Source organism: Hippocampus bargibanti, linkage group LG08, assembly GCF_051943395.1.
Source record: "Hippocampus bargibanti isolate YZ-2025 linkage group LG08, ASM5194339v1, whole genome shotgun sequence".
In the NCBI taxonomy this organism is placed as follows: domain Eukaryota; kingdom Metazoa; phylum Chordata; class Actinopteri; order Syngnathiformes; family Syngnathidae; genus Hippocampus; species Hippocampus bargibanti.
Window position 1 is genome coordinate 15,262,510 of NC_142741.1, and position 14,681 is coordinate 15,277,190.

Below are 14,681 nucleotides of genomic sequence, written 5' to 3' on the forward strand. Positions count from 1 at the left end.
GTGAAGACAGTGAAGGGGTGTTTGGCCCCTTCGAGCCCGTGTCTCTACTCCTGCAGGGCCAGGATAACCGCCAGCAGTTCCCGGTTCCCCACATCGTAGTTGGCTTCCTCAGGGATGAGACGGCGGGAGAAGAAGGAGCATGGGTGGACCTTCTGGTCGGACGGTGAGCGCTGGGATAATACCGCCCCCACCCCGGACTCCAATGCGTCGACCTCTACCGCCAACGCGTGGTCCGGGTTGGGGCGGCGTAAAACAGGAGGGTTAGTGAAGGCGCGTCGGAGGCGGTTAAACGCCCCCTTTGCATCGGGTGTCCACTTAAAGGGAACCTTGGTGGAAGTGAGACTGGTTAGGGGAAGTGCCTTCTGATTATAACTGCGGATGAAGCGGCGGTAGAATTTGGCAAACCCCAAAAATCGCTGGAGTTGTTTGCGCATCTTGGCAGTTGGCCATTCTACCACCGCTTTGCTCTTGGCGGGATCGGCCCGAAGTTGCCCCTGCTTCACGATGAACCGTAGGAAAGACGGAGAGCGGACGTGGAACTCGCACTTCTCTGCCTTCACATAGAGCCGGTGTTGCAGGAGCTGCGCCACGACCCGTCGGACATACTGCTCGTATTCTTCTGCGGATTTAGAGAAGATCAGGATGTCGTCCAAATAAACAAAGACAAATACGTTGAGGAAATCCTTGAGCACATCATTGATGAGGCTTTAAAATACGGCGGGAGCGTTGGTGAGTTCGAACGGCTTCCTGACAGGACGGACACAACAGGTCAGACTGGGAAATATATCATCCACAACATGAACCACGAGCACTGGAGCCCCGCAGGGATGCGTCCTCTCTCCATTGCTCTTCTCTCTCTACACAAACGACTGCACCTCAACGCACCCAGCTGTCAAATTCATAAAGTTCGCAGACGACACCACGGTCATCGGTCTCATCAAAGACGGCGACGAGTCTGCGTACCGACAACAAGTGGAGCAGCTGGAGCTCTGGTGCAGCCGTCACAACCTGGAGCTGAACACGCTCAAGACAGTTGAGATGATCGTGGACTTCAGGAAACATCCATCACCACAGCTACCCCTCACACTATCCAACTGCCTGGTGTCAACCGTTGAGACCTTCAAGTTTCTGGGAATCACAGTATCCCAGGACATGAAGTGGGAGGTCAACACCAACTCTATTCTGAAAAAGGCCCAACAGAGAATGTACTTCCTGAGGCTGCTAAAGAAGGATGGCCTGCCACAGGAGGTGCTGCAACATTTCTACACGGCTGTCATCGAATCCATCCTGTGTTCTTCCATCACCGTTTGGTTCGGGGCCGCCACAAAAATGGACAAAATCCGACTTCAACGGACAGTTAGGACGGCGGATAAAATCATTGGCACCGCCCTACCAACTCTCGAGGACTTGCACACTGCAAGAATCCGAACAAGGGCGCGGAAAATCCTACTGGACCCTCCGCACCCTGCCCACCACCTTTTCCAGCTACTCCCCTCAGGCAGGCGCTACCGATCCATGCGCACCAAATCCAGCAGACATTTAAACAGCTTCTTCCCCCAAGCCATTAACTCTTTGAACTCTTCAACAGTAGCCAAAATGGAACTGTATAGTGCCACTTAGCAGTTTTTTTGACGACGATACTAGTGCAGCGTGTTCTACCGGAAACAAATTCCTTGTGTGTTCTACATACTTGGCAATAAAGATGATTCTGATTCTGATCACCAGGTATTCAAAATGCCCCAAGGGCGTTTTAAATGCAGTCTTCCACTCGTCCCCCTCTCTGATGCGAACCAGATGGTATGCGCTACGCAAATCCAGCTTAGTGAATATGGTGGCCGATTGGAGGGGCGTGAAGGCCGAATCCATGAGTGGGAGAGGGTATTTGTTGCGGATGGTGATGTCGTTCAGACCCCAGTAATCAACACATGGACGCAGGGACTTATCTTTCTTTTCAATAAAGAAGAACCCCGTGCCGAGCGGAGAACGCGAGGGTCGGACGAGTCCCGCCGCGAGGGAAGAGTCAATGTATGTACGCAGGGCTTCTTGTTCCGGGTGTGAAATGTGGTATAGTCGGGAGTCCGGTAGTGGAGCCCCTGGCTGCAGTTCTATGGTACAGTCATATGGTCGGTGGGGTGGAAGGGATTGCGCGCTGTCCTTGCTGAATGCCTCCCGCAGATCGTGGTAACAATGCGGCATGCCCTCGAGACAGATCTCTTTGGGAGAGCCACCACGGGAGGGTCTCAGCGCGAGGGTCTCGCCCTGCCGTAGCCGACCGTAGACAGTTAGAGTAACAGTAGGGGCTCCAACCCTGTATGGTGGGACCCTCCCACGATATGGAAGGGTCATGGATGCTCAGCCAGGGGAGGCCCAGCAGGAGTGGCACGTTGCGGGAGGGCATGAGCAAAAACCGGCGATGTTCGACATGGGTGCCCGACTGCCGGAGTTTGAGTGTTGCGGTGACTCGTGTAACCCTGGCTAAAAGTCGGCCGTCAAGGTCGAGAATCTCCTTGGGGATTTTAAGTTCCTCGATGCCGCAACCCAATGACGCTGCCAGTTGGGGGTCGATAAAGCACCCGTCCGCCCCCGAATCCACTAACGCCCGTATAGCCTGGGAATTGGACGGTCCAATTAATTTGCCATCCAACTCCAACCGCGTGACGGGCGCCGGCCTTGAAGCCTCCAACGGGCGCCGCGGTCGCAGTTTACAGGTGCTGGAGGTCTTTGGCGGAGGCCTTTGAGTGTGACGACCCCCGAGGTTGGTACGATCACTCCCGCTCCCCATCGGTTGTGGGGACCCCTAATGGCGTCGCGCCTGCTTGTTGCTGCCGGGTGTGGTCGTCCGCTGCTTGCTTCCGGGTTCGCTGGTCCTCTGGGTGCCTTGCTCCCGCTGCCTCTCCCGGAGACGATGGTCCAAGCAGATGACTTGAGATGGAGAGGCACAAAATGGCGACCTCCTGTGGCCACCTCCGTTTCCACAGGCTGATAAATTCCTTATATGGAGCTTGGACGCCCTCTTCTGGCCTCCTGGCGGCTTTTGGGTTTAACACGAGGTCCCCAGACCAAACAGGTACAGCAAAATACATTGACGTGATGGAAGGACCGCTACAATGGATCTTTTTTATGGTCAAAGGAGGTCCTTTAGTGAAGTCACGTACGGACCCGTCACCAACTCAAAAACAAGACTTCCTGAATATACAGCGCAAATCTTAAAACGTAAAATAAAGCTACATGCAGTGGAATCTTTGTAAAATACGCTCAGTAGAAGTCATTTGAAGCCATTTTACAAATTATGGACACAATTTGGATGCTACAGCTTCGTGTTTACTTTCAACATTTACAGTAAAGTCTCGTTATATCGATATCGGATATATCGATAGTCCCGGTTATATCGATACTATTTCTATGCACGCACGGAGAAAATTATATGCAAACGGGGTCGGATATATCGATAGTCCCGGTTATATCGCTATTTTTTCGGACTCCCTTGAATATCGATATAACGAGACTTTACTGTAGCTTGTAGTAGACGTACAAATTCCACCATGACGTCCCTGATCCACTACTGACATGAATGCTTTGATCCTCTCCTCTTTCATCTAGATTCTTCTTTCTAGATTCATGTCATCACAAAGAGGGTACAGCAAGTCCTGAAGAATGAATGACTCTGTGTCTTTGTGTTGTCATATTTGTTATTTTTTTATTTTATTTTTTCCAAGATGGCGGCGCGTGAACACGCAGCGGCTCCCCTCTCCCGGCAAATTGGGGTTTTCATGTTTATTATGTTTGTTAAAGTCATTATAAGTGCCTTGCATGCTGGGTCCGAGAGGACAGTAATTTCATCTGTGCTGTATGTCATGCATATTAGCATATTTGACAATAAAGCTGACTTTGACTTTTGAACTTGTCCAGAGACGTCGGTTGTCCTTTAATGTTTAAAAGAGAATGTGAGTTGAATTCCTCATTGAGGTATTGGTCTTCAAATTAGGACTTCTGCAGTGCTTGTGAGACTTTTCTCCGAGTTGACTTGCTTCACGCAAATTCAGACATTGGTGTCAAGTTCTTAAATCTGTTGTACTACTAATTACCAGTAGATGGCGCGCTGACTTCACATGTTATGTCTTGAGCGCACCTCTGAAATGCATCAAAGAAACGCAGACCGAGGGGCATACACAGGCGAACAACCATTCACAATTTAAAGTTCAATCAGCCTTATACGCATGTTTGAGAACGTGGGAGGAAACCGGAGTACAGTACCCAGACAAAACCTACGTCGTCACGGGGAGAAGATGCAAAACCCACCCATGAAGGCACCTTGTGAGATAGACATGTTAATCAGTTGACCACCGTGCCACCCTACGTAAATACGGTATAGAGCAGGGGTCAGGTACCTTTTTGATTAAGAGCCATAAAAGTAAAATATTTAGAAATGTTTTCCAGTGAGAGCCCCACACACACGCACAAGAACACACACGCACGCAAACATGCAAGCACGTGTGGAAACTTTTTGTCAGAATGTAGTATTTAAAATAACATTGTGATAGTATTCACCGTTAACATGAATGGTTTTCCTCATTATTGGTAAAAACCCAGCCAAATAATCGGAATGAAAGTTAATTTACCGGGTCCATATGCGAAGTTACTGTTAGCTAACCTGCACACGGCTCATTAGCTTCCACACTTGCTTTCTGCTGTCTCTCGCAGAAGTATATTGATGCTAACGTCAGCATGGGGCTTGTCAAAGTGCCACCGACATTCGACTGTTTCATTAATGGTATTGCATCATTGCAAATTACAATCAGAACCTTTTCTCTCCACGATACTCGCCGGCCTTATTCAAAAGGGGCGTTTACCCGTTTCATCCGATCAAAATTGCATTTTCCGCCAACCTACGTCAGTATCATCCAATCAAAATTGCGCTTTCCGCCAACTGCAGCCAAAACAGGAAATGGACAGCGAAAAAGCGAGAATATGTATTTAGTTTTATTGGCGAGCCAGATGCAATCATCAAAAGAGCCATATATGGCCATAGGTTCCCGACCCCTGCTATAGAGCAAATACAGTCTTGTTTTCCTTTCGGCTTTCCCTTAAGGCACAGGTGTCAATGTCAAGGCTCAGGGGACAAATCCCGCCCACCACATAATTTTTTTTGACCCGCGACAGCAAATCAAACTTGTGAAATTCAATGATGCTTGCTAAAATCCTAACCAAAATGTCAATTTTTTTGAAGTAAACCACAATAACAGTAATTATTCTTGACATCAGATTTGAAAACTAGTTATTCATTAATTTGTTGTGCACTCTATATGTAATATGTGGAGGGGATTAATTAAACATTCTAATGGTTTCCCCAAATTCATAACTGCCTTCGAGAGGAAACCATAACTACAATGTGGCCCGCGGTAAAAAATGACTTTGACACCCCTGCTTTAAGGGATTGCCACAGCAAATCAGTGTCCGCCGTCTTCAGAGGTTTGATTCAACTCCAAAATACAGAGACAAAAAACGGACTTAACATAGAAGCCTGGCGCGTGGTGAAAAATTGAGCCATTTATCTTGAGTCCATCCATTATCTGAGTCACACACAAGTTTCAATGTTTTTAATGTTGTATTGGTGGTTGGGGGCTAACGTACGGAGCCCCTATGGCAGGGGTGGGCAAACTTTTTGACTCGCCGGCCGCAATGGATTCTAATATCTGACAGAGGGGCCGGGCCAGGAGCATTTGGAGGGAGTGTTTGGGCCGGAAATACTAAACCTAAAGCATTAAAGGAAGACCGATGCCTCCGGATGTCGTTATGACCATAATTTGTAAAATCACTTCAAATGACTTTGACGTATTTTACAAATATTCCACAGCATATAGCTATAGTTTACGTTTTAAGACTCATGAAGTCTTGTTTTCGAGTTGATGACGATCCCCATGTGACGTCACGTTTGGATCGCCCCTGACCGAGAAAGCGACACACAATGCATTTTGCGGTACTTTGTTTGGTCTGAAAACTTCGTGTTGATGGCAAAATTAGAAGGAAAACACATAAATAATGCGATGGTGAATCTTTTTGTGTTGCACCAAGACAACTATTTGATATTCGCTGACACAAATTCCCAGCTGACAAATCAGCCCATTTCCAATGGAGCTTGGGCGCCATCTTCTGCATTTTCTGGGTGCTACATTGCTGTCATTGACGGCTCGAATTGATATGGGAGGACTCCTTTAATCAATTGCAAACATTTATGCTTTCCTCTTCAGAACTATTTAAATCATATTCATAACTGGATGAGTAACAAGAAAGCATCTTCTCTGAATCTGAAGCCATTGTTTTGATTCTCGAGCAAGGCAAGACGTCTTGGCGTGACGTCACGAACAAGGGGGTGGGACCTTCTGAAACTGGCCATTTCCGGATTCATTTTGAAGTCATTTTTATTGGTGTCTTTCATTTGACTAAAAATATCAGTTTTCAGTATTTCTGATGCTATAATACGTTTTTCTGATGTCAGTAGGAAACAAAAAAAATTGTGTCGGTTGTCCTTTAAATGTAGTGTGTACAAACCTCATAGCACAGTAAGAACACTACAACGCAATTTATTAACTGTGTTTCAAACGTGAAAAATATCCCTGATCAGTTAATAAATTTGTCTCAAGGAATATACAAGATATGGCGTTTACATACTATTTCGCAGATATTGGGAGAAGGAAATGGAAATACATTAAAATAACATATGCACTGTGATTTATCAAGATTGCTTCTGTTTTTAATAAGTTTCAATCGAAGGTGCAAAGTTAAAGAAATCAACATGTATTGAAAAATGTGACTGTAAACTGTACGTGAGACTTATGAAAGGGGCTTTGTGGCTTGCAGCAAGCAATGCATACATTGCATTGTGCACCATGATGACAAATGACGACTGCAGCAAAATCTGCAGTCATGGACATTTACCGTAAATTAAGCAAGGTAGCATTTGTGGTAGGTACATCCTTAATAAAAACAAATTATACTTTGTGACAATGGTTTTTTTTTATGTGATTAGTCATCTTATTGTGTTGTGTGTCATGTTGTGAAAAATGAAGCAGGCAACTTTTCAGAGTTATTTGGCCTGTTGTCCGCTGACATTTTGTCATGAGTTTCAGACACTGTTTTTACTATAATTTGGACAAGTTCGGCAGGCCGGATTAAAAAGCCGTATGTGGCCTGCGGGCCGTATTTTGCCCATGTCTGCCCTATGGGGACATTGAAGAAAAGAAAAAAAACTGCGAGATCTTGCAGTTTTTATTTTTATTTTTTCGATGTCCCCTTAGGGGCTCGGTATTAACGAGATTTAAAATCCCCAGTGATTCTTAGCAATCTAGTTATTTGCTACTTGTGATAGTCATTTCGAAGTACTGTAGTGTGTCATGGATACGCATACATGTTAAGTTTCTGAAATCATAAATTGTGAGATTTTCCTATTTGCGACTGGGGTGGTGCGTCATTAGAGGTAAATAAAACACAATAATGCTTTCATTGTTTGTTTATACATTCGATTAGTATGAAAATATTTTTTTTACATTTTCTTTTGTTTCACTTTGCAAATTATTGTGAGTATTGTGGTCAAAATCGGGAGTCTCCCGACCACATCGTGAGACATGACATGTATGGATACAGTCAACCTACAAATCTGCACAGCGACATGTTGATGCGTATAAATATACGGCTGCATCATTCCGAGTGACACAGCTTATTTACTAACACTTTTTTATGTAATCGACGTCCGGGAGGTGTAACCTCACCCGCGTGACACGCACACACGCACACACACGCACACTGACGCGCACACACGCGCGTGCGCGCACAAATCCCGCCCCTACTCTGCAAGACTCTTCAAAAGTAGGAGCGCGCACTTTGGTGCGAAGACCGAGTTCAAGAACTTCGGGAGAAAAGAACACAGAAAGGTTGCGTGGGAGTTAAACGGACACACGTAACCGTTGCCCACCTCCGTTGCACACACGGTACTGGATCTTCCCAAGGGAATCATGAAGTCTCCAAAATTGTCGCGCCAAGGTAAATTGGGAAAAGTTCCACGTGATTTGTTTGCAACCGTGCGCGCTCATTCCCGAACTTTTCCCTCATACGTGCAGCCAAGATGGTGCTGGACGTGGACGATCTGGACGAGGTGCTATGCGAGTTCGACGCGGTGATCGAGGACTTCACGTCCCCGATGGAGAAACGTCACTTTCGCTACGACGAGCACCTGCGCATCGCCAAGAGGCGGAGCAGCGCTAGCGTCAGCGACAGCGGCATCAGCGACACCGAGAGTGAGTTGAAAATCAAGTGGGGGCAAAAGTGCTGCACACTTTCAGTCTGGGACGACACAAACTTCTGAAGAAAAAAAAACACTCGAGTAAAAGACCTCCTCTTTCTATCCCTTAAAATAAAATAAAATAAAATAAAATAAAATAAAATAAAATAAAATAAAATAAAATAAACCAATAGGCCTAAAATTGAAAACAATGCCCGTTTTGACAACTTGGCATACATACAGAATAGTCAGGAAGTATTTTTATCACCAATGGAATATTTCCCTGTTGCAAATACATTTTCCAAATACGTTTGTGATCTATTCATTTTACTAGCTCGTGTGTTTAATAACGTCATCACGTGATTGGCATCTTGAAATGATGAGACATGTAACACAGTGAATCAGTTCACTTTTCAAAATACATACAATATTTTTCACTCTTGGATAATACACGAGCCGGAAGTCCTGTACATTTGTCATCATTTGTGTGGCCGATGGTTGGGGACCATTGCTACACTACCTGCAATACAATCAAATACATTTCAAGAGGTTTGGTTCTTAACCTTGTCAGAGGTACTGAACCCAACCAGTTGTGATGCACGTTCATTTAACACGTCATTAGTGAAAAATAAAAATCTGAATAACAGTAAAGAAAAAAATTAGATGGGATAAGTATGTATATACAGCAGGGGTCGGGAACCTATGGCTCGCGAGTCATATATGGCTCTTTTGATGATTGCATATATATATATATATATATATATATATATATATATATATATATATATCTCATCTCATCTCATTTTCCATACCGCTTATTCCTCATTAGGGTCGCGGGGTTGCTGGAGCCTATCTCAGCTGTCTTCGGGCATGAGGCGGGGGACACCCTGAATTGGTTGCCAGACAATCGCAGGGCACATGAAGACATACAACAGTCACTCTCACACCTAGGGACAATTTGGAGTGGTCAATCTGCCTGCCATGCATGTTTTTGGAGTGTGGGAGGAAACCGGAGGACCCGGAGAAAACCCACGCGGGTCCGGGGAGGACATGCAAACTCTACACAGGGAGGCCGGACCGGGAGGCGAACCGGCGACCTCTGCACTGTGAAGCCGGTGTGCTAACCACTCGACTACCGGGCCGCCGGTAGTATATATATATATATATATATATATATATATATATATATATATATATATATATATATATATATATATATATCTGTCTCTCCGTCTTTTTATATATGGAGTACATGGAGTACTATGTGGTAGTAGTAGTATATGGATTACTTTTGCTATTATGGAACTGAAAAAGACCCCACCATAGGCTAGTGCTAATCCAAAGAGGACACAAAAGAAAATTATGGTCAAACAGAAGAAGGAGATCATAGAAAAACACGAACGAGGTGTGCGTTTGTGTGACTTGGCGTCCTACCCACCCTGACAGCACTGGGGAGCTCCTTTAGCCAGAGACTATTACACCCGCGCTGCTAGAAGGAGAGGTACCGCCGCTCGTTCCTACCGACTACTGTCAGGCTTCACAATTCTCAATGATCACACGTGAAAAAAAGAAAAAAAGGAAAAAAAACTGGACACTTGTAAATATGGGTTGTTGCAATATATCAAAATGCATTTCTTGATTCTGCACTATGTACAGTTTTTTTTTCTCTTATGGAACGGTTTTGCACATTTACATTTGCACAGTACACAGTTGACATTTTTATTTTGTTATGCTTAGAATATCTTGTTTTCTATCCTTTCACCCCACCCCAACCCCATCCCTTTTCAATTGCTGCTGTGGACTGCAAATTTCCCCATTGTGAGACGAATAAAGGTATTCTGATTCTGATTCTGAGTACCAGTACGTAAGTCGACCATTGGTACGTGTTGCTAAGGGTGTTTCTATGTTGTCAAAGCAACAGTCTCAGGCAATAGAAGAGGTTGAAAATTTTCTGTTGATTTGGATGAATGAAAAGCAGCTAGCATCAACAATCATCACAAAGGTAAATAAAACAACTTCATTATATAGTAGTTTATTTCTTTAACTACAATACAATAGCACATTTGTTATACATAAAATAAGGTATATTTTGTGAAGTTTTAAGGCTTATTTAGTAGAAAAGTATAGTTTATGGGGACCTGGGAACAGATTATTCTCATTTTTAATGGTTTCTTATGGGAAATACATGTTTGGTAGACGAACTTTTTGCCTTACACACACTTTCTGGGAACCAATTAAGTTTGTAAACTGAGGTATCACTGTATTTGACAAATTATCCATTCAGTACCTTCCCTGCTAAGTCGAGTAAGGACACTTCAATCATGCTGCTTTGCATTTCTGTATTGAGATGCAGTATTGAGATTGAGATAATTTTGTACAACAGTGGGGAAAATGTCAATTAACTTCATGTATTTGTGGCCAAATATTTTGTGTTGTTGTTGTTGTTTTTTTTTTTTTTTTGGGGGGGGGGGGGTAGTGGTGGTGTAGACATCTATAATGGGCCTCATCAAATGTTCAGGAGTGCTGAACGTGGCTGGGGCTGGCCAAAGTTGCTATTCCCACGTTTTGTCCATTGGTTTACAAATGTGTGTGTAAGAGAAAGAGAGAGAGACTGATAGGAGCAGGCTGTGATGATTACACACTCCTGCAGGTTCCAGCGACACTGTACCGTTTGTGAGTTGATTGAAAGGCCTGAATTTGTTTCATCAGGGCTTGGGTGTCTTTCTCTCTTAGGCGCTGACTCGCTCAACAGAAACAGCTTCTGTTTGAGCGATGAAAGACTCTACTCACCCACCGCAATGTCCCAGATGAGCGGCGGCTCGTCCTCACCGTCACTGATGTCACCAAAACGTGAGTTCACGCTCCTCATGCTTCCACATTGGTTTTATGATTGTTGTGAATTTGAAAATTGTCAAAGTCGTCTCTCTCTCTCTCTCTCTCTCTCTCTCTCTCTCTCTCTCTCTATCTCCCTATTTCTCTCTCTCTCACTCTCTTTCTCTCTTTCTCCCTCATTTTCCCTTTCTTTCTCTCCCTTTCTGTCTCTCTCTTTCTTTCTCTCCCTCTCTCTCTCTCTCTCTCTCTCTCTCTCTCTCTCTCTCTCCCTCCCTCACTTTCCCTTTCAGAAAATCAGAATCAGAAAACCTTTATTCATCCCACAATGGGGAACTTCTCTCTCTCTCTCTCTCTCTCTCTCTCTCTCTCTCTCTCTCTCTCTCTCTCTCTCTCTCTCTCTCTCTCTCTCTCTCTCTCTCTCTCTCTCTCTCTCTCTCTCTCTCTCTCTCTCTCTCTCTCTTCTCTCTCTCTCTCTCTCTCTCTCTCTCTCTCTCTCTCTCTCTCTCTCTCTCTCTCTCTCTCTCTCTCTCTCTCTCTCTCTCTCTCTCTCTCTCTCACTCTCTCTTTCTCTCCCTCTTGGGAAAAATATATCTGTGCATACTGCAGTCATTCAGAATTGTATTGCTTACAGTATATGTTGAACGGGCTGGAGTATTAGGAGCATGTTTACAGTTGAAAAAGACTACTTAGAACATGCTCACAAGGTCCGACCAGAGCACTTTAGTCTCATAAAAACACACGAGTAACTCACATTTGCCAGATATTTGAAACTTTCTATTTAAAAATAAATGCAAAATTAAGACAAACTCTTTTTATGTTGTCCTCGCAGCTAAACTGGGTGACACCAAAGAACTGGAGGACTTCATTGCCGATCTCGACAAGACTTTGAAGAGTAAGCATCAATCCTTCCTTGCTGTCACATTCACTGTGTGACTCCTTTGTTCTCCTGCTTGAACATGAGCAATGCTAATTAGCAGTGTCGTCACACATCTCCTGTTTATCCTTGAAAGGGATAGAGTTGAGCTCGGTTTTGAAGCTATGATCGAATCTTTGTTTTTACAATCATTTCATGAAGGCGGAATGGCTATAAAGCCAAATGTCTTACGCAATTAATAAACAGCAGCCCATCCGTCCAAATGGGATGCCATTTCACTTTGGGAGATGGGAGACAACAATATCCCACTACTCCTATTTTCCAAAGTATAAGGTGCACCTAACCAATTTTCTCAAGCTGACTGTGCACTTTATAATCCGACGTACTTTATACTGTATATGGATCAATATTCCAATTTCTTGGATGTACTATTTTAAATGTTCTGAACAGCGTTTTGTTATCAGTGCAGTGGTTGTGAAAGCTCTGCATACAGTAAATAAAATAGGTTTTGTATTATATTCCCTTTAGCATAACTCTATCTAGTGGATGCTTACAGCAACCACAGCTTCTATTCTTGCCTCATCATGCGGTATGCTCTATACAGTATATGAAAACAGTTATAAAATAGGCCATTCATAGAAGGTACGCCTGTACTCCATAATGCCTTATAGTCCGGAAAATGTAGCATTTTGCGAAATTGTGTGCAAAACAGGCAAGGTGGATAAATAACTGTTAGTGTGTTCATTTTAAAAAGGGGCGTTGAGCAGAACCCTTGCATGAAGTGTGACGTGACAGTCTTTCTAGAAAGGTGTTGCCAGGGATCCTTGCAAATGCTTTCCAGCAGGCTCGTGAGTGTCACAACTTGCATGAATGCATGAGGAATGTATGCCCGACAAGCTAAGGAGGAGGCAAGATGGAATTCTCTGTGTTTGCCTTGCTCACTGTTGCTCCTTCACAGCTCGTGCGGAACTTGCTTGGGCCAAGGTGCTAAGGGAAGGCAGGCAGGCAGCCAGGCTCCCGTTTGTACGGGTGGATGGCATGTTGACTGGAGCCAGTCGTTTACGAGGCCCTTCCCAGTAAAAGGCAACTTTTAACAGAAGCCGCTGGACCAATGGAATCTAATCTGTTTTTTTTTCTTTCCCTGTCTGCTCTCAGGCATGTGACGTGGGCGGCTGGAAGCCATCTTGGATCATAGTCATGAACGAGAGACAGGAGAGTCTGCAACCCCCCTCCTCCCGCTGCCCCGACAAACCCGCCAAGCTGCACCTGCTCGCCCCTCTGACTGAATCACCCTCCAACAGAATCGAGCTGCTCAATGGCTCCAGATTGTCTTGCAGTCAAGTTGAACTAGCTTATGTCACTTGGCGAGTGGCACCTAAAGGACCTCATACAAATTCGCAATGCAGTTGGAACACTTGCAGGTCATGTGATTACAAATATTTAGAATTTGGGGCATCCAGACATTTTAGCGACACTGGAATTATTCTATTTTAATGAATTGTTATTTTTACTTTTATTGTTATATAATAAGAATTATTATTTTTATTGTCATATTTCTGTTCACTCCTGCGTGGAAAGCTACAATGGGACAGTTTTTTTTATTAAGAAGAGATTTGTAATTTTATAGAGCTTCAATTTGTAAATGTCTCACTCATTTTAGTGAAATATATTTTTGTACATGTAAATAAGTAATATTCGTTGTTCTGATTAAGTTGGTTCGAAAGAAAGTTGTAAAAAAATGGAAAGCAAGATTATGTATTTAATACAGCTAAGGCCTGCCAGAGATTACAAATATTAAAGTATGGTCATTTTAACATCATGTTTTCTTGTCTTTTTAGTTTTTTTGGTCACGTACAAATCTAAAGTTCACCATATAAAAATGTATAAATTAACGATGAAGTATATAAATGATAATTTGACACACAAAAAATACATACATCTTTTGTGGCTGTTATTATTATTGCAATATGAAAGGTTGCAAGGACAATTCAATGAAGTGTCAAATGAATGTCATTGTATACGGCAGAATTTTTGCACGGTTCCTGTCGTACACCTTGTTCATGACTGTACCTGTGTACTTGTCACTTCCTCTGCTTGGCCTTCCTCTCATTTCATCACTTAATATCACAGTGACAGGTGAGATGCTTTCAGACACACACACACACGCACACACACACACACACACATATACACATACACACGCAAATAGACATACAAGTATCGACCCCTCAACAGCACAAGTGGAACTTGGGTGGCAACAGTCTATTTGCAGAAGCAAGGGGAGCACGTCGGTGAGCAGGTGTGGCTGAGATAATTTCATGTTTGACGTAACCACTCTTAAATTGGAGTTCAAAGCGCAACGCAAGACTTCTTTATTGACTAGTAAAATTGTGGTGCAATCAATACATGGCAATTCTAGGTTACCTGTAACCACCTCTGTGTCCTTTCACAGCATGTACTTCCTTTGATACTAAATCAATTCACAATATGATCAAAAAGCTTTGAATAACTTCAACGAGTGGACTCTGATAAGATAAAAAAGAGGGAATAAAGTCAGATCATTATGTGAATAAAGGAACTATACATTACAGGAACATATGCATAATTTGGGACAATTTATACAAAGTAAAAATTTGATGAATAACGTCAACCTCCAGTGCAGAGGTACCGGGTTCAATTCTTCAGCTCCCGCCTTCCTAT

The 14,681-nt window shown here is 43.8% G+C and overlaps 1 protein-coding gene across 1 annotated transcript; it reads left to right on the forward strand.

Moving 5' to 3' along the window:
- The first annotated feature begins 7,879 nt into the window (after window positions 1-7,879).
- Window positions 7,880-13,800, forward strand: rgcc (regulator of cell cycle). Its single transcript, XM_089003198.1, has 5 exons — window positions 7,880-8,037; window positions 8,115-8,291; window positions 11,009-11,125; window positions 11,937-11,999; window positions 13,137-13,800. Exons 1-5 carry the CDS (start codon window positions 8,010-8,012, stop codon window positions 13,142-13,144), a joined length of 393 nt encoding a protein of 130 aa, XP_088859324.1. The 5' UTR covers window positions 7,880-8,009; the 3' UTR covers window positions 13,145-13,800.
- The last annotated feature ends 881 nt before the right edge of the window (window positions 13,801-14,681 follow it).

Bases quoted from the DNA above. Each gene is read 5' to 3' on its own strand.
- rgcc (XM_089003198.1), top strand. From the start codon at position 8,010: ATGAAGTCTCCAAAATTGTCGCGCCAAG. The intron at 8,292-11,008 runs GTGAGTTGAAAA...TTTCTCTCTTAG, and splicing joins CGGCATCAGCGACACCGAGA to GCGCTGACTCGCTCAACAGA. The intron at 11,126-11,936 runs GTGAGTTCACGC...TTGTCCTCGCAG, and splicing joins GTCACTGATGTCACCAAAAC to CTAAACTGGGTGACACCAAA.